We start from the raw sequence: 19787 nt of genomic DNA on the forward strand, positions 1-19787 counted from the left end.
GCGTAAAAAAGTATAGCTTTTAATTTGTTGATGCATTGTTATATATTTGATATAAATATATATATAAAAATTAAAGTTTGTTCACATTACCATTCATTCTAGGATCAGAGTAGCATGAAGTACCCACAGTTGGTATCGATGCCCTCTGCTGTCCAAGATTGGCTTGATGAGCAGCTTGAAGCTCGTGGCATCGATGCAGTGGTCTATACACGCTATATTCTCAGTCTACTTCAAAGGGATACTCTGGACCTTCCTGACGATCTCCTTTCATTGTCTTCTAATAAGAATAAGGTAATTATTCAAATGAGTTCTTTGTTGTAGAGTATTGACTTAGATAAAATAAGTTTTTTCTTTAATGCAATAATTTTATTAATATTCTACTACTGTCTTTTTCTATATGTGTGTATATATATAAGTATATATTTATTCAGAGAATAAACACTTCCCCCATAAGGAGGTTGCCCCTGAGGACAAAGTATACGAAGTACATTTATGATTATATACATGATTTCTCAGTATGGATAATGAACGTTTCAAGGCTTGGAGGACCACATTTTTCGTCAACGACTCTGATAGTTTGAATCTTGAGCGGAATTCTTCGAAGAACTCGAGGAATTGTTCTTCTTGCACCGATCATGAAGCCTATAACTTCGATGTTATCCAGTCCATATTCACCTTAGTAGAAGGGGATAGTTGGTTTGTAGATGCTTTTCTGTTCCTCGTGTACTTCACTGGGCTGGTTAGCATGTGATTCGAATCGAACCGTAGGATCAATAATGTATCCATTGTTGTTATTTTTGAAGGCTATCATATCAATCCTATGGGTACTGCCGTTCTCCGACAATCCATAGACCTCTTCATGCAGTGTGTAACCAGTGTCTCTCAATGACTGAGCGATGGAGCTTTGTATCGCATGGTGTCTAGAAAGTCGCAGGGTTTCGCAATAGGGACGGTATCCCAGGACATGTGAATGGGTTTCTATCTCATTGTGGTAATGCTGACAACGGTTATTATCCTGGGACCTGCCTGGCATGGCTCGAACGGCTGCGACATTAGCAGTCATCTTTAGAGCATCACGCCAGTCACTGCAAGACAAGCCATCATGGTGTTTTATACAGCTGTTTGCTGAAAGGTTTTCTTTAAATAAGATATGAGTAGATAACACCTTTTCCCTTTTGAGGAAGCTGACCCATTCTTCTTATTGGTTATTTGGTTCCTTATTTTTAACTCTTTTGAGGTATTAATACGGAGGTAATATCATTGGAAGTAAAACTCAAAAAGTGACATCTCAAGGTGTCCCATTGTTACACAGTAGGTAGATAAATATTCTGTCCTGGGAAAAGAAAAACTGGAGCAATTGATTTCTTAAGAAAGGGGAGGTAATATTAACTTTTTCTTTCAAACTATTTTCATACAGATTTTGAATTCTTTACTAATTTCTATCATCCTTGTTGTTGACTCATGCCTAGAGGCATGATTTTTTCGCATTAATTTTTTAACGATTTCACGAGAAGGATAATAATTTTCGCGTTATTTCGCGAAATAGATATTGCCGTATCGCTTTAATTTTGCTTTGATGAAATTCTAAAATTAATCATTAAAGGTTTAATTACTATCACTGATCGTTGATTGTGGAGGTTTAATTGATAGACTGTACATACCTGGTACATACTTTTGAAGCCATTTCCGGACTGCAGGGTCGTCTACCTTCTACAGCGGGATGTTGGCTTTCAGTAGCATCGCTGTTGTCTCGTGAATAAATTCTATTCTTTCACTCTTAGCTTTCTTTTGCATATCTAATGAGAGTTCAATTGTTGCCTGTCGTTTTGCTGTTGGATGCTAAATTTACGTTCTGAATGTTCCTTATTTTAAAACAATGTTTTCAGACAGTATCTTTTTTCTCCCACTCGATACGACATTACAAAATTTACACATTAAAATATTGCATTCCGAAACGTATAAACCTTCACTCGCAAACAGTTTAGCTCTGCTGTGCACCGTAACACTTTTCGAGCGACGCATCTTCGCTACTGTCTGTGATCACTTGCATAATTTTACCTGACCACGAAGCCGAAATACACCAGTCAATTGTGCTGCTTGTAGACCTCATTAGGGATTCCAGGATTGCACAATGCCGTGAGGAGACAGGCAGGGGTGGGATTACCAGCCACCACAAGAACAACATTCCAAACATTTTGTTTGGCAAGAAGCCTGGAGCCAACCCCTTTTCTTTAATTCCATGTCTTAGAGATTTTCCAGAATATTAATGATAACATATTTCTTTCCTGTTGATGAATATTCCTTCGCTCTTCCTTTTCTTTTCATACATAATCTTGGAACAAAATGTCAAGTTCGTTATTCACTGCAGATTTCGCTGTAATATCGCGCTTATTGTGAAATGATTGAATTTCGCTTTAAAATGACCTTATCGCTTTAATTCGCGAACATAATATCCATATTTTCTTAACCAGAAACATATGATTCGTAAAGATATCTTAAAATCGCTTCAAAATATTTTTGTCGCGTTTATCGTTAATGTGAAAAAATCATGCCTCTACTCATGCCTAATGATGCCACAGACTGAATGAAGTGGAGGGCAAGATGCAAAATGGCAGACCATCATGCACCTTGATGGGAGTAGGCTACTTTCTATATCTCCGAATAAATGTCACAGTTTCCTATTGTTGTTTGTGAAGACCATAATCGTAAGTGGCAACCAGGTACTATTTACTTTTGTGTCATCTTCTGTGATTCACTGTCAACATGCCTGAGAAAATTTCATAATCGTAGGTTCTTTTAAAAGTTTTGTCTTATACCTGTAATTCCTTAATCATCATTGTAAGGCTGTGCAGCTCTTCTGCTCAGTGTATTTTGTATTCTTGGAAAGTTTAGAATCGACTAATGGTCGACGGAGAGGAGGATGAGGAGTTGCTTCTGGACTGCTTTCTTTGCTGATGTTTTTATTCAGTCAGTCGTGTACTGCTTAAAGTCCAACACAAGATATGATTCTTTTTCCAACAAATTGTTGAATATTTGCTGAGTTACTTGGTTAGGTTGTTGACAGATTCAATGTTTTTCATTGCTTGAGAGAGATTTTTCAACTTAATCTTTCTCCTGCCTATTATTTCCAAAATGTTTGTTAACTTTACACACTCTCATCTTAATTTAAAAGTTTCGGTTTCACTCAGAGGAAACTTTACGCACTCTCATCTTAATTTAAAAGTTTCGGTTTCACTCAGAGGAGGCCATGTGGTCAGCTGGTTTGAGTCACTGAGCTAGTGAAAATATCGGAATGATGCAGTGTTTGTCGTTTGACACGATCGTATGTGGTTCTGTACCATTTACTAAAGGGGAATCTCACGAGTGGCCTAGACTGGTTGCGCAGTAGATGTTAGTTTTCCCTTGTCCTGTTCGTGACGTCGTCATAGGAGCACCGTGACTGTGCAGCATAGAACCGCGCGTATATCTTATTTTGTTATTTACCACTGTCTGTCATATAAAGAAACGATTTTCACATAATATCTGTGTGTAATTTCTCTCCGTATTTTGCAATTGAATTGTTCGTTGTTGAAATTTGTTTTACAGCGATTTTGCGTTCTGAGAAGCAAGATGCATGTTTTGGTGTTGAAGGGAAACGTGTCCTGGCAGCGCTTCTGCCCTTACCACAGCCGTCAGGTTAGTTATTCCATGTTGAAAGAGACTTAGTCCTGCTGTTAGTGCATTTCAACACGGAATATCTACCAGCGCCAACCAACCTATGCAGAAAGCGCTGTTGTGTCTCAGATGTCAAGATTTGCGTGCTTGTTTCATTTGTTTACATAGATGTTGAATGTTGCCATTGACAATATATCCTACGTGGTTGTTGTGCTCTGCATATTATTAATCTTCCTCTTGCTGTATTCTTAAAGATATTTTCATCATGGACAACAAAGTTATGGCAGGAAAGAAACGTAAATGCAAAGAAGAAAATTATGCCGGGAATAAAGTAAAGCGATCGAGGGTAAAGGGTACTGCATGTACAAGCTATGCAGGAAAGGCAGTTCCTCAGAAAAATATTGGACCTCCCTGCAGGTATGATGGAAATTATTGTTTTTACCTAAATATTATCTGTTCAACCATTTCACTTCCATAAAAGGAATTTGAGCGATTGATACTGAAGTTATGATTACTTAATGGATATCTGACAAAGAATTTTCCTACGTAACTTGTTTGTTTTATGTGCAAGCATCACTGATTCAATATATTATAAGAAGAAGAGAGGCTGCATATATTTAGTGCCTTTTACGATCATGAAACCAAAAATGAACAGGATATCCACTTACAGAGACTGATTAAATGGCATCCCATTAAACGGCGGAGACCTAGGGCTGTTAATCAAGACGGAGAACGATCAAAATGGAACGTGAATCAGCATATACATATTTTGTTCTTAGAAATCAGGAGCGTCTGCAGGTCTGTAGGATTGCATTCATTAGTTTACACGGACTAACGCAGAAGCGTGTATTCAGGATAGCTAAGCTGTTGGTGAAAGGCGAAAGCCCAGTAGACAAGAGAGGATTCAGTAAAAAGATGAATGCTATATCACGTGAAATCTGCACTGAAATTAAGGACCACATTCTCCAGTTTCCAGTCAAAACTTCTCATTATGGGGGTAACGAAGTAAATTATTTTGATGCAAGGCTGAATCTTAAAAGAATGCATGATTTATTTTGTGGGGAACATCCCAGTCTTGAAGTAAAATACAGGATGTTTCAAAAAGAATATACGTAATACAAATTATTTTGTCCAAACTATCGATCGCTGCACTTCGGCTCGGCTATTAGAGAAACAAATACGTAGTCTAGTTTATATTAATAGCCACTAGATGTCGGTTGTCTTTCGTTTTGCTTGGTAACTCCGCAGCAGAAATTATTTTGTGTTCTCGAGTTTGTGAAGTGCAATTCCGTGATTACAGTGCAAAGATGTTTCAGGTTGAGGTACCAAATTGATCCTCCGAATGGGTGGAACATTCCCAGATGGTATTAACAGTTTGTAGATACAGGATGTGTATGTGAAGGAAAGAGTCTTGGCCGCCCTCGTGTTCCTGAAGGAAATGTTGCAAGAATTGAAACTGCTTTCCAACATAGTCCTTCAAAATCAATTTTGAGACGTCAGTTGGTTATGAAGCCGTACAGGTTACAGCTGTTACAAGTTCTGCTTCCTGATGACAAACGCAAACGTGTTGTATTTTGTAACAAGATTCTTGATGCTATTGACAATGGTAACACTTTTGCACAATGCATCGTGTTCAGTGATGAAGCGACTTTCCATGTTAGTGGTCAGGTGAACAAACACAGAACATGTACATGTACGAGATTCGCCCAAAGTCAGTGTGTTTTGTGCGATATCCCGATCATCTGTTTACGGCCCATTCTTCTTTGATGGAAACACGGTTAACAGTGAGCAGTATCTCGCTATGTTACAAAACTTTGCACGTTATAAATTTCATGTTAGAGCCCGTATTGTCAAAGTATCAACTTGTGAAAATTTATATTTTATAATTCCACCTTTACAATACTGTAATTGTCTTTATTAAAAAGACTACATTAAATTACAGATGTTACAAAACTGTTTGTTTCCGAGGCTGCACAAAGACAACTTAATTTTTCAACACTGGATTCGCCAAGTGCGTGAATATCTGAATGAAACTCTACCAAACCGTTGGATTGGTCGTCAAGGAGCTGGCGACTTAGCATATCTCAGCTGGGCTCCACAGTCACCGGATTTGGCACCCTGTGACTTCTTCCTGTGGGGTTTCGTTAAAGACAACGTTTATGTACCACCACTCCCACAGAACTTGGAAAAGTTGAAGAACCGGATCAGTAATGCCATAACATCAGCGACGAAGGACATGTTTGCTCGAGTATGGGAGGAATTTGAGTATCGACATATTGTTTGTGTCGCTGATGGAGGACATGTTGAACATCTGTAATGTGAACTTGAGAGGTTCATAAATATGTGTGTAAAGTTTCAGATTCGTATGTCTTACAGTTGAATAAATATATGCATTTGAAAAACTTATATTCTTTTTGAAATATCCTGTATATATTTTATGTTGATTATTTCAATAAGAACTTTGGCTACAAATTTGGTAGACCCCAAATAGATTTGTGCAGTATCTGTGAAGAACTTGAGGTCAAAATGAAGTTTCCGCACGTATCACGGTGTTAAATTAGCAGCAGCAAGTGAGCTAAATATTCATAAGCGCATAAGTCACAAATTTTATTCTTCTATGAAATCATGCTCAGAATCCTGCCATTCTGATGATACAATCTGTATTGCCATTGACTACATGCAAAATTTACCTCTTCCTTACATATCTGTTCAGGGAATATTCTACCTAAGGCAGCTATGAGTACATGTATTTGCAATACACAACCTCGAAGACAACAATTCCAAAGTACACATGTATCATGAGGGCAGGTCAAGAAAGGGGCCAATGAAGTGTGCACATTCATATTGGACTATCTCACCAACAAGATTAAACCAGGCACGAAGAAACTTCACTTGTACTCGGATGCGTGTCCAGGCCAAAATAGGAATCATTCATTTATTTGTTTCAGCATGGGCTTGATGGAAGATAAATGATTCGAGGAAATTATTCACCACATCCTTATTAGAGGTCATTCCTTCCTGCCTTGTGATAGGGATTTTGGTGTTTTCAGGAAACAAATTAAATACTGCGACAGATTCTACACTCCTAAAGAATATTGTACAATCATTGCTAACGCAGGAAAGGATGTTACAATAAAATGGTGGAAGGAACTAACATCATTGATGTGGACGCGTGGTGGCCTCAGCATTATAGGAAAACAACTCTAAGGGCCCTTACACACGAGCGTTTTTTTGTCGCCGTTGTCGACCACAAAAAGTGGTTCATGTGTAGCCGGCTGTCACCGCTTTGCCGTTACCATACAATGCAATGGGAAAAATACCTCCCCTTTACACACGAGCGTTTTCTCGACCACATGCGAACCACATGTCGCCAGCTGTAGCCGATCCTGGCCACCGACCACTTGCCGACTGCAGCGCATTCCTTTACACACGGGCGACATCCTGGCGACAAGTTCCCGCTGGCAGTATTCGTGATGGAGTTGTTTGATACAGATACGTTCATTGCCGAGATTCAAGCCGAGCCCGCTGTATGGAACTACGTTAGTGATGCATACAGCAACCGAGTTGAGAAGGTCAGAACATGGGTGAAGATCTGTGAAATCTTTCACAGCAACTTACAGAACTTAAGCACAGAGGAGAAAAATGAAATAGGTAAGATCTACATATATTTACAAAATTTTTAATTATTGCGAGTCTCTTCTGACGATATAGCCTTCCTCACCACAGTATCTGTCCGTGAAATAATTGGCCCTATTTCGTGTAGTAGTTAATCGAAAGACGTTTTTGACATTCTGAAGAACTGGAAAAAACTTATCCGGATAATTGCAGAGTTCGTGATATACTGTAAAGCATGAAACTTCCCCAACTGTTGCCGGACTTCTACTATTGGATGTAACCACATTGTCCGCGTTTTCCTTCTTTCCCTGCGTCTTCGCATAAGCAAAAGAAGTACAGCCTCCTCTTCAGAATTCATTATAAATGAGAATGACCGAAGTTCCACTTGCCGACTGTCCCAGCGGTGAAGCTGACCGGACCACATTTTGTCGCTGGCCGGACCACAAAATGTGGCCATAATGAACTGCAGAAGTGGTCGAGCCGGCCACGAAGATGCGTATTTTTGCAGTCGATAACGACGACAAAAAAACGCTTGTGTGTTAAAGGCCTAAGTGATGAATCAACAGGGAGTTCCTAGAAGTGCGAAGGTGGTGTTTGCTCCTGTGTCGTTTTCCGAGTTCCAGTATTCTGCAGATCATCCTGGCAGAGTGATTGCTCGTTCCTTCATTGGGATCATTGTCCATCACACATTCCATTTGTCTCAGCCTGGGCCAAGAAAGGGTCCTCTAATGAATCATGAAGCCCAATGAGAAAGGATGAGTACCAATCAAATCAACGAAAAAGAATGGTCTCAGGAAGGTTCATCATTATGTCATGACTTCTGAGGCAAGTAAAGCATTCTTTGATGAGTTACTAGAATGGCTGTGTCAGTGAAAAAGGTTTACCTGTCTTTTCTAACAGTATTACTTGTTTTACTAACATGCTTTTGTTCTTCAATATCTGTGACTACTGTGCAGCTGTTTTATTAATAATGGGTTTATATAAACATACCGCGTAACAAAATAATAAACAATTTCGTGTGTTGTTTGAAGAAAATAAGTTATTCCATTTAAGTTACCTTCTATTTTCATGCTTGCATATACATATAGTCATTTAGAAATAAAGGATATAAACCAAGAACGTAAATGTTATTGCTCGCTTACAGGTTTTATTCGTTCCATGTTGAAAGGAACTAAGTCCATTTACGTATTTTGTCAGTAAAAGTGTTAGTAACATACGCAACAATACAATTTTTACTTTATTATAACAGTGTGTGTGTGCATTTCACACGTACAAACAAATAATGTCCCATATTACAATACAAGAGCATAAAAATAATTTTTTGTGTTTATTGCAAAACTTTAAAAGTTGGATTTGGTGCCTTTCATCAATGAGCTATTCAATTGGTTTGTATAGTGGCCTACTGTATTTTGCATAGTGTGTGTATTGTAGATCTTTTCTATGAGATCTCTGATAAGCTACTGTTTTGTGCAGTGAGGTACACTTATTTTCTTATCATTAGTTGCATAAACAGTATAATAGTAGCTGGAGTGAAATTTCTGTGTTCATAGTATCACTGTAGTGTATATATTTGCGTGTTTTCTTTCTTTTTTTCTTTTCATTTTTTGTAAAATTTTGAAAGTGAATAACATTTCTTACATGTGTTATAGCAGATGATAACTGTTCAAAATAACTGACAATGTTTGGACGTGCTATAACTGACTGACTGTCACACAGTAGAAAGACGAAAAGATCATTCATTTCCTAAAGCTTCAGACCTGCAAAAAGTTTGGATACAAAAATGTAACAGGAAGGACGTCCTCAATGTAGCTACTTCTACCGTGTGTTTGCAGTATATTACGGAATCCAGTTATGTTCGTGATTTAAGAGCAAAATTACTGCATTTATCTCCCAACAAGATCTTGAAAATAGATGCAGTACCTACAGAGAGCCTTTCTGGCAGCATTTACAGTAGTAGCCCAGTAAGTGTACAATTATTCCTAAGAAATTCGTCAGTTCCACAGTCTTCAGAGCGAAAAATGGAGAACAGATTGGAGAGGCAGTTAGCCAGAGAAACTAAGAAGAGAGCTATAGAGACTCTTGAAAATTTATCTCCGAAGAGCAGAAAAACTGATCAGTCCACAGCTACTGAGGATACTACCTCAGATGAAGATGAGTTCCTTTTAAAGAAAGTAAAGGCACTGGAAGCACAAAATAGGAAATTATTTCTGATGTGCACTAAAGTGCAAATAAAAAATAAATACCTGCGTGAAGACTGAAGAAAGCAAAACAAGAGCTAAGAGAAAAGTCGAGTCAAAAAGATAGGAAGGTGGACAGTGAAATTAATTGCATTTTGTGGAAACTGCTTTCCAGGACTCAGATTAAAATTTGATTGAATGATAAGAAGCAGGTCAAGTGGACCAGAGAGGATATATGCAAGGCAGTAACATTGCGGCTGTTTCCCGCAAATGTTACATTTATGTACGTAATAAAGCTTTCCACTTTCCCGGGATATCTACTCTGGAAAGATCAGTAAATTGCTCATTCTACTGCCGGAAAGGAATGCTCAACGACATACTCCTGCTAATGAAAGCTCAAGCAGAAAGATTTTCTAGTTTGGAGCACGCGGGTGTGATCTGCTTTGATTAAATAAACGTGCACAGTAGAGTTTGCTCTGAAGAAGAGGAAGATCACATTGTTGGTCCACACAGCAATGTACATATAGTAATGGCTCGCGGACTGCTTTCTGCGTGGAAACAACCAATATTTATTGGGTATGACCTGCAAATGTCTGCAACTTTGCTTCAGAAGGTGATATGCTCCCTAGAAGATGCAGGGTATAGTGTTGCCATGGTATCCGATCTAGGAGCTAAAAGTAGAGGTGTGTGAAAAGAACTGAATGTTACTCTTACTACCACATGTTTTCAGAATCTCTGAAATCCACAGAAAAGAGTATGGGTCTTTGCTGATGTTCCACACCTGTACAAGCTAATGAGAAATCATTTCACAGATGACGGGCTGATTCTTCCAGGAAACATCCTTGTTACGAAACAAACCATTGAAAAGTTGCTTGCGTTAGACCACGGTGAGATGAAGATCTGTCCGAAACTCTTATTGCAACACATAAATATAAAAGGGAGCACCAGCGAGTGTACTTTGCCATCCACTGTTTTTCTAATCATACAGTGGAAGCTATTAGCTTTCTTATGCCTGGTGAGGAACATATTGCTTCCTTCTTCCAGCTTCTAAATGACTCATTTGATATCCTCAATGCAAGAACGCCTAATGATAAGAAAAAGCTCGCAAGTGGGTACGGTAATGATCATCAAGTCCTAGAAGGGATGCTAAGGCAGCTGTACACAGGCTGTGAACAGATGAGAGTTGGTAAATAGAGTAATTTGCTCCCATTTCAGGAAGGTTTTATGATGGTCATCCGCTCATTATTTGGCCTTTTAGTGTCCTCCAGTCTCTCAACATAAAGTACATATTGACTGCTCGATTAAACAAAGACTCTCTGGAAAATTTATTTTCTCAGATAAGAGGACTTTGATATTTCTATGAACATCTGCTACCAATCGACGTGAAATTTACATTAAGATTGTTACTTCTGGGCGCCAACTTGGAAAATATTCAGTTATCCAATAAAGCTGTGATGATTTCATAAAGTGATAATGTGATACTAACATCTAAACTTGTGGATTTGCTGCTGGATATGTCTGAAGCATTACGTATGATTGAAGATGAGACAGAAATTCAGGACATTGCGATAGAAAACCGTGCATTTAATTTCACCGCAATCTTCAGCGGCACCTTGTAACGAGCACTCACCTACTATACCTCGTACGGCCGCTGCTGCTTTGCACATCGCTGGATTTTCTCAACACGCCGCTACGTTATTGAATATATAACAAGCACTACCTACTTGACTTCGTACGCCCGCTGCTGCTTCACACATCGCCCGACTGGCTCAACACGTCGCTACGTACTGAACTACCACTTGCTCATGTCACTCGCCACGTCACTATGTGTTGTTTCTCGAAGACCTGTGTGCTTCACGAACCTTCTTTCGCCCTATAAATTCTTCCTCCGTCCGCTCGGTCTTCAGTCCAGCACTGGCACTGAGTGAGGTTGGAGTGTCGTCCTACGAGTTCCCAGTAGTTTGCTGGGAATCTCTACTCCTGTTTCTTCTATATTTGGTGAGCAACAGTGTGTTTTTTAAATTATTATTATTATTATTATTATTATTATTATTATTATTATTATTGTTGTTGTTGTTGTTGTTGTTGATGATGATGTTATTATTATTTGCCCAGTGGACTTTATTATGCGGACGTAACTTTAACTTCATGACCATGGGCAGTTTAAGTTAAATATGAGTATTTAAACTTCATTATCTCTTTTTAAACAAAACAAAGGCACTAAAATGATGCATTGAGTGGTGAGGCTTCAATGATCGAATGTGGGCCTGTACTTTAGCAAGTAAACTTTGAAAAAACATTGGCTCTTCACATGGTTCTGTGCTTGGGCCACTCTTGGTGTTTTGATCCCGCCCCATTCCTTCCTGACCTTCTTTGATACACGCTTTCCCCTTTTATTCTGTTCAAATGATATTCTCTTTCTTCTTGTTAGGCTGGGGCTTGGAAATTAGCAAGATCTTTTTTTTTTAAATTGTCTTACATAAATCCTTTGTAAATGGTCTAGGACTCTGTTGTAATTACGTAGTTGTCATTCAGACGTTGTTGCTGTATTTTCAACATTGAAATATTGTGTTTGTTTGGTTATGTTTCTTGTGGAAAGAATATACTATTTTGGTTAAATGTTACACTTATTTTTCCTTGTTTCCTCCACGGACACCTCATTAATCCCAGTTTGCTTCCAATTGGATTGCCCTTTGTTATATCTCTAAATAGTCGCAGTTGGTTATATACTCAAACTCATTACGAACTGGTGTACAGTGATACATATTCTGCCTGACGTACTCTAATCGTAACAACGTGATTGTTCAGCAGAGGGATTTTGGTACATTTCTTGCTGTGGAAGGAAATATGACAGGTCAATGGGAAGTCCCACTGGGAAAATGCTTTCCGCTTCTTCTGGTACAGCCCCTGTGGGATGGATAGAATTGTTCTCGGGGAGGTCCACTCGTTCCATCAGAAGAATGGCTAAACCAAATGTAGGAATTTGAGTTAATTTTCACTGACACTCACGGACGTGCTGAACTATCATGCGTACCTAATATTATACGCAAACTGTGTCAAATAATTAGCAGTAAATTCCCCACCATGCCATCAGAAATAGTAAAAATGTATGTTAGAACGAGAACATTCATACGCATGTGACAAATGAACATTCGGGCAAAGACTGAAAAATCCACTGCAGTTCATCGGTGAAAGGCACGACAGTGGATTTCGTCTTCAAAACTAACCACTTCATGACGTCTGACCTCACAGGTAGGACTGTGTTATATTTAAATGTCTTTCTTGTTCTTTCTTATTCTGTAATTTAAAAAAGTAGAAACATCTATGCATGTTTTTGAATACGAACTTGCTTCTGCTGCTGTTATAATATGTGCTACAGTAAGCTTTTAACTCGGTACCTGCCGAAGTGAATCAGTATATCGTATGTTAACAAACAGTAGTTTCATTTCCAAAGCTTTTGCTGTCAACATTTAATATTACAAACATTTCAGATATCTAAATATTTGTGTTTACAGATTTGAGAGCACATAACCTTCCTTAAAGTATGGAGGAACTTGGAAATGTTAGTAAATTTCAAGCGTTGGTCAGCGTACCATCAGGTATTCACATATTGCATTTATATTTACGCCTTATTCGTAATAGAAATAATGAAAACTAACTTTGCTGTACCCTCTTTCCATCTTTATGTACGATCTGCTGAGAGTTCTGAGAATCTGTAATTTTTGCTGCTGTTATGAGGTTCCTACTGATTTGCGTGACGCACCCTCAGGGCTCGGCTGCTTTGCTCCTATGGTGATATTATTTTGTTAACCAATAGCAGCTTGCCTTGCGTTGGGCCCAACCTTTAGTAGTGTGTTTAAGAACCTTGGGGGAATCTAGAGGATGAGTTTAACTTCACCAAATACTATATACTTAATTGTTGTCTGTACTGTATTTCACTGTCAACTGGTTACTATACAGCTTTTCAAATTTATGCTGATATCCCTTTGTTGATTGTGCCAGGACGAACAGAAATGACTGGTGTAATTATTTTTGCTGACTCACTTGTTAACAGGCTGGTTGTTCTCCACCACCTGCATTGCTGCTGTTGCCACAAAGACGGACGGGCGGACCACGTTTTGTCGGTTTAAAGTGGCAATGTATTCGTAAACATTTTACGATCCTTTTCAGTAATGACAAATGCGCTAAATATTGCTGTTACCTTTTTAATGAATTGAAAAGTGAAATTGGAATTTTTTTTGTGAATTATAAAAATTATAAGATATTCTCTTACAGGAAAAGTAGTTAGTATTTTGCCATTTCACTGTCATAAAATGATAATTGAATGGACCTAAAATGGATGCAATTGCGAAGATCTAAGTTAAATAGGATGCATAAACTCGGTCATCTGTATCAGTGAGATACAATATATTACGGGATCGAAGTAGAAAAGATCAAGGTGGCAGGGACTGAGACAAAGAAAGAATTCAGAATTGTTGGGACACTACTATTGAAAAAAAAGGAAAAATTGACAGAGCAAGGTTGAGAAACGGTCGTGTTGATCTGGAGATACCTAACGCATACACTATTTCAAGATTTAGAAAGAAATTCATTTAAGGAAGAAGATCGGCAGAATGTGTATACTTATTGGAGAACGCATAATTACGGAAACCGTAAATAAATCTGCGACACAAGAAGAAAATTGGAAAGAAGTGCATACATTGGATTAACAAGACAGCAAGGGCTAACCATTGACACGATTACAAGGAAGAAAATCTTGAGGATATGGAGGAATAGCTAAATTAACCCATAAAATAACAACTTTAGTACAGATATCTAAGGGTAGACATTTTGGTAGTGTACAAACTCTATTAAGACGAGTTAAAACGACAGAATTCACATTGAAGCTTCAATGTTAGAAGGCTATGAATTCTGTATTATGACACAACTAACTTCATATATGTTTATTTCTATTATATTTGCGCAAGACATGGCTCTGATGACGTTCTAAGAAGACAATGGCGAGATATCCGGAGGAGGCTGAGCTGAGGTGACGGCAAAGGAACCTTACCTATCCCAGAGCATCCTGATGACCAGTGAGGGGATGTAATTGCCGAGCCTGAATCACAGATGTCCTGGAGCATCTAATTCAATCCCAGTGGAGTTGACGGAAAGAGATGTCTTTATTTCTTAGCGCAGCAAGTTAAATAATCGTCTAAATTGTAATATAATCGTTAATATTTTATGGTGAATAGATGGTTAAACGTGATTAACAAATTAGCTCAGATATGTTAGATTCTTGTGAATTAACGTGTATATATTTGTGTCAAAATATAGCAATAATAGATACCATCAAACGGGGTGATTTCAGACGGTTTTGAGGTTATTTTCGTCGTAACTCACGAAGGGAATCTGAAATTGTATTGTTTATCATCCTAATAATGAGGAATATATTCAATTAATGCACTACCCTACAAACGAAAAATATACGCCAACGCAGGTTTTCCTGAGAAAACAAAAAGTAGTGTCCGAATTCACCCCATACTTCGGGGTGATTCCGGGCGCACATGCATTTTAAACCGCTGTCCGAAGTTTCAAAGCATGTTAGGTGATTTTGGACATAAATAGTCCTTTATTTCAATTGTTCGTTCTTTTTGCTTTAGTTTTGTGATATTTAAAGTGTTCTGAGGGTGTCCAAAATATTACTAGCTGGTTAAAATCATTGTAATGATAAATGCAATGTGTTACTGATCGATCTTTTCTTTTCTGACATGGTAAATGTAAAGTTTTCTGGTCTAAATTGAAATATTAATAGTTATAAACTGTACAGAGATCCTGCTGAGAAATCTTAATAATTTTTCTTACAAACGATACAAATCTTCATTCATTCATTTTCACTGCTGCCAACGCCATCACTTGTTTCTGAGCTGCTTTCATCTCGGCGGACTTCCCAGGAAGAAAATTTTATTTGCGGCGGCGGCGGGAAGTAGCAGGTTGTGTTGGGTTGGAGCATGGCCGGAGGGTGACAAGCTCCCTTGAGCATTTCCTTCTTCCTCATTTAGCTTTGGTTGTCTTCCCATTTTTTGGATGTACATTCCGCACTTTATTTTGTAATGTGGACCAAGGCATACCGTAGAAATCAAGTGTTTTCCTATAAGACAACTTGCCACGTTTAATATCACGTAGGCTTTTTCTAATAATTTTGGTTCATAATTACCCCTCGAAGCAGCTTCTTTCTGCCTCTGATAATTTCTAGGCATTGTCCGAAATCACCCAGACTGCTTTCAATTTTCAGTAAAGTGTGCGTAAAACACTATTTTTCACTAAATCACACCAAAATTCCACAGCAATCGTTAATAAACACTTCAGTCAGTTGATCTCGCTAAGAACCATAGTTATAATGCATTCCTTCCAACCGCGACAATCGAAAGTATCCACTTAATGATAATGCATGAACTTTCAACAGTGCCATTGCACACGGGAAATTTTCCAAAGTATGAAGTCGATTCGTAATTAAAAGCACAGAACGTGGGAAACATAACCTCAAGGTCAAATTAAAACGCGCGTGGAAGTGCAAAACTCCGGCGGCTCGTTGCTATGCGATAAAATACGGCAAATCTACCATACTGTCCTAAACCACCTCCGTGTCCGAAATTGCCCCGTTTGACAGTAGTCATGTGAATAACATAACCAATCCTTGACTAGGAAATGTAAAGTGAACAATATGTAAGTGCCATTGTAGTGATATCTAAGCATGTGAAGAGGTTATTATATATGAATTACGAGATCTACATTGGTAGAATAGTTAAGGTTATAAGTGAGTGATGGTGAGTGATGGTTAATATCTTGTAGTATGAAGATTAAACAGTGCCATATAAAATCAGAATAGAATTATATAGGGATATGAGAGTAATATAAAATGGTAATGAGATTAATTGAGAAGAAATGGATTAATCAAGTGAATGTGATTGTTACAGGATTCCAAGCATCAAATTAAGATACAGTTAAGAATTATTTGGAAGAGAAAGAAGAGATGTTAATAAGATATGAAGAAAATAATGTTGGAATATGAAATGAATATGAGGAAGGATAAATAAGTGTGATATGTATTGTTTCGTCAGTAAGGAAGGGAATGATTAATTGTGAAGATAAAGAGAAGAGTATTGACGCAATCCAGGATCAGTAATATACTTGATACCATGATGTATAATCGTTGACAGGTATTCCATATCCAACATGAATGAAGATATATGGTGAAGCTTATAATAAGTTATGGCACTAGTAAATCATTGAAATAATTCATTGTAGGAAAAGTTATTGATTAAAATTAACCTACAGCTCTACCGTAATGTTAAGTATTCGTTGAAGAAGTACATGACACTCATTGAATCCTAAGCACAAGTATTATAATTCCAGTAGGTAAAATAAATGATAGTCTTCAAGAACAATATTTTACACCTAGTTTAGTAAATGACACTAGGTAATGTGTTGGAATTCAATTAGTTATCTGACAACTTCTTTCATTAGACACATTTACGTAATTAAACTAATTTGTAAGATTAATAAGAAGAATGATATATTTGAGCTGATAAGTGATGTTAGATATTAATGTAGATGTTAGCGCATGTTATGGTTGACTTGGTACTTATTTTTTTCCTGTTGCATCCCAAAGCATAATCCCAGAATAAAGAAAACTTGACGCTCATCCTAAATAAATAAACAGATAAATGATTATAAGAAGAGTAAAGACGATGCTGATATAATATTTCCTGAAACAATTAGTAAGTAATTTGAGAAACTTCGATTGGAGTTTAGGAACATTTTTGTTAGTATAGATAATTAATGATGGGAAGATGATGTGTGAATTCATTTCAGTAATTTGAGTTTAACATAATTATTTGATTTTTCTTGTTGTACATTATTATCATTACAATTCAATCAAGGATCCTAAGCACTACAATGAAACCTAAGTAATGAATTTTTAAATGAGTTGATAATTTTCTTTTAACTACGTTTCCTTTTTTCTCGATTTTTTTCAGAATTTGAATAAATAGTTGTGATAATGATATATTGGTGTTCATATTTATACTCTAGCATAAGCATTATATGTGTAGATATTTATTTCTTAATTCAAGGTAGATTAGGAATTATCTCTCGATATAATTGATAATTGGTACGCTGGAGACATCCATTAATGTTTGTGGCGGATGACTTATCTGTAAGATAGAAAGCTTTCGCAACTTTCATGGATCCATGTTGAAAAGGAAACTTTGAAAGGCAATCAACCCTGAGTCTGCTAGTCTGGATTTCTTCGCGACCTGCCCTGGACGCAGGAAAGGCGCAAAGAAAAATTGACGCCCAATGTGCAGGCAAGAAAGAAAAAGTAAGAGAAAGCAAGAGAGAGATGGCAAGCAAGAAAAATGGCAAGAGAAATTAAGGAAGGATGTAGCCTAATGTGAAGACAAGAGAAAGACGGCAAGGGAAACCAAAGAAGAATTTATGATTAGCATGTAAGCAACGTAAAGATGACAAGAAAGATAAAAGAAGAAATGGAAATGGAGATAAACGTTAAAGTTAGAAAAAGAAGATAAAGATAGAGCCAATATATAAAAATAAATTGTGGAACCCAGAGTAAAAGAAGTAAGAGAAAGGGACAGGTATAAGAAGAAAACTTGACATTTAGCAATAAAGAAAGAGGGGGCTGATAAAAATTTTTTTAGCTATAATAATAGTTATAACCGTTGAAGAATACGTTTGCCAGAAATATGTATATATGAAATATAGTTATTAAATAATTATAGGATAAAGTTTGTGAAAATAATGATGAAATTTCATTATTTTGAAATGAAATCACAATGTGAAATATTTAGGATGAGTATTATTATTATTATTATTATTATTATTATTATTATTATTATTATTATTATTATTATTATTATAAAAAACTGGAATAAGGAATGTCACTCAGTAAGGTTGATTCCGGACAATTGAACCAGCTATTGAAAATACATAAATAAGCGGATTATACTTAGTAATTTGAAAAATGAGGGTTATTTTTCTTTGTATTGAAGTAAAGATAGGAATATTAGAGTATTTATATAAACATTAGAGAACCAAAATGTAGATCAAGATGTCTAATTTGAGCCAAATAAGTGTACAATTTGAAGATTATCAGAAGGAACAGGAGGAGAAATTACAGAAAACGGAGGAAGCGATAAGAAATAACCAAGACAAAAGAGAGAAAGCGAAGGAAGAACAAAGATGAATGTTGGAGATTTTGAGAGAAATAATGTGGAAACAACAAGAAATGGTGGAAGAGATGAGCACGAAACAGGAAGAAAAACAGCAAGGAATGTTGAAAAGAAATAAATAGAAAACAAGAAGCAACAAGAAATTATCAAAGAGATGAGAGAAGAAGAAAAGCACATGGAAGAAATAAATGGAAGACCGGAGGAGAGACAACAAAAACAGGTGGAAGAAATGATTTGAAGGCAGGAGGAGAAACAGCAAGAAATTGTGGAAGAAATGGTCAGAAATATACAGGGAGGACAACAAGAACAAATAGAAGAGATTAGAAATATGAGAGACAGAATGAAGTCATGAAAACAGAAGTGGGAAAAATTGGATCAGAAATAGGTAAGATCAAGAATGATATAATAAATTTTAGAGGAGAAATGATCGAAATTATGGAAAGTAAAAATAGAGAAATGCATGAAGAAGTTAGTAGGGTTAGAGAAGAATTATCAGAGAATAGAAGTGGTATCCAAAAATTTAAAAGAAAATGAAATTATGAAGTTAGCTGAAAATATAGAGACTTTGAATGTTGATTCACAAGAAAAATGGGGACAATGTCAAGAAAGAATAAATAAGATGAATGACAGAATTGCGATGGCGAATTAAACAATGGAAGTGTATTTTGTAGTAGCCCGAGATCAGATCGGACACAAGTTAGATATTATGAAGGAGGATATAGAACGGAATAAGGTAGAGGCTAATGAGAGGATAAATAGAACAGAGGAAGGAATTAGGCAAATCCAGAAAGAGATACAGGGAATACGAAACAAAAATACAAATGACTAAGTCGCTGATGTCTAGTTATAATGAAAGGCAAAGGGCAATGGAATTGCACATAAATGAAAGAGGAACAACACCTACGATGACGGCCCAAACTACTCATAGTAATGGTGAAGTGATAATGGGAAATAGTAATGGAAGTCCAGCTATACTCAATATTATTAAGACCTACAATGACAGACCAAAACACTTTCATAATTCAGCAAGTATATCACCGAAGAGATTTCTAAGAGAAATGGAAGATTATTTCAAGGAGGATAAAATCCCTGAAGATAAACGGCTGAGAGT

At 37.0% G+C, this 19787-nt stretch overlaps 1 protein-coding gene across 3 annotated transcripts in view; it reads left to right on the forward strand.

Annotated features, from left to right (window-relative positions):
- LOC136860653 (uncharacterized) overlaps positions 1 to 19787 on the forward strand; it is a 314102-nt gene that overhangs the window by 53861 nt on the left and 240454 nt on the right. For all 3 annotated transcript variants that reach the window (XM_067138771.2, XM_068225548.1, XM_068225547.1), the window contains one exon: positions 103 to 291. In XM_067138771.2, coding sequence (XP_066994872.2) covers positions 115 to 291 — 177 coding nt within the window. In that variant the 5' untranslated portion in view covers positions 103 to 114. The remainder of the gene's footprint in view (positions 1 to 102; positions 292 to 19787) is intronic.

Source organism: Anabrus simplex, chromosome 1 (genome assembly GCF_040414725.1).
Source record: "Anabrus simplex isolate iqAnaSimp1 chromosome 1, ASM4041472v1, whole genome shotgun sequence".
NCBI classification, from domain to species: Eukaryota; Metazoa; Arthropoda; class Insecta; order Orthoptera; family Tettigoniidae; genus Anabrus; species Anabrus simplex.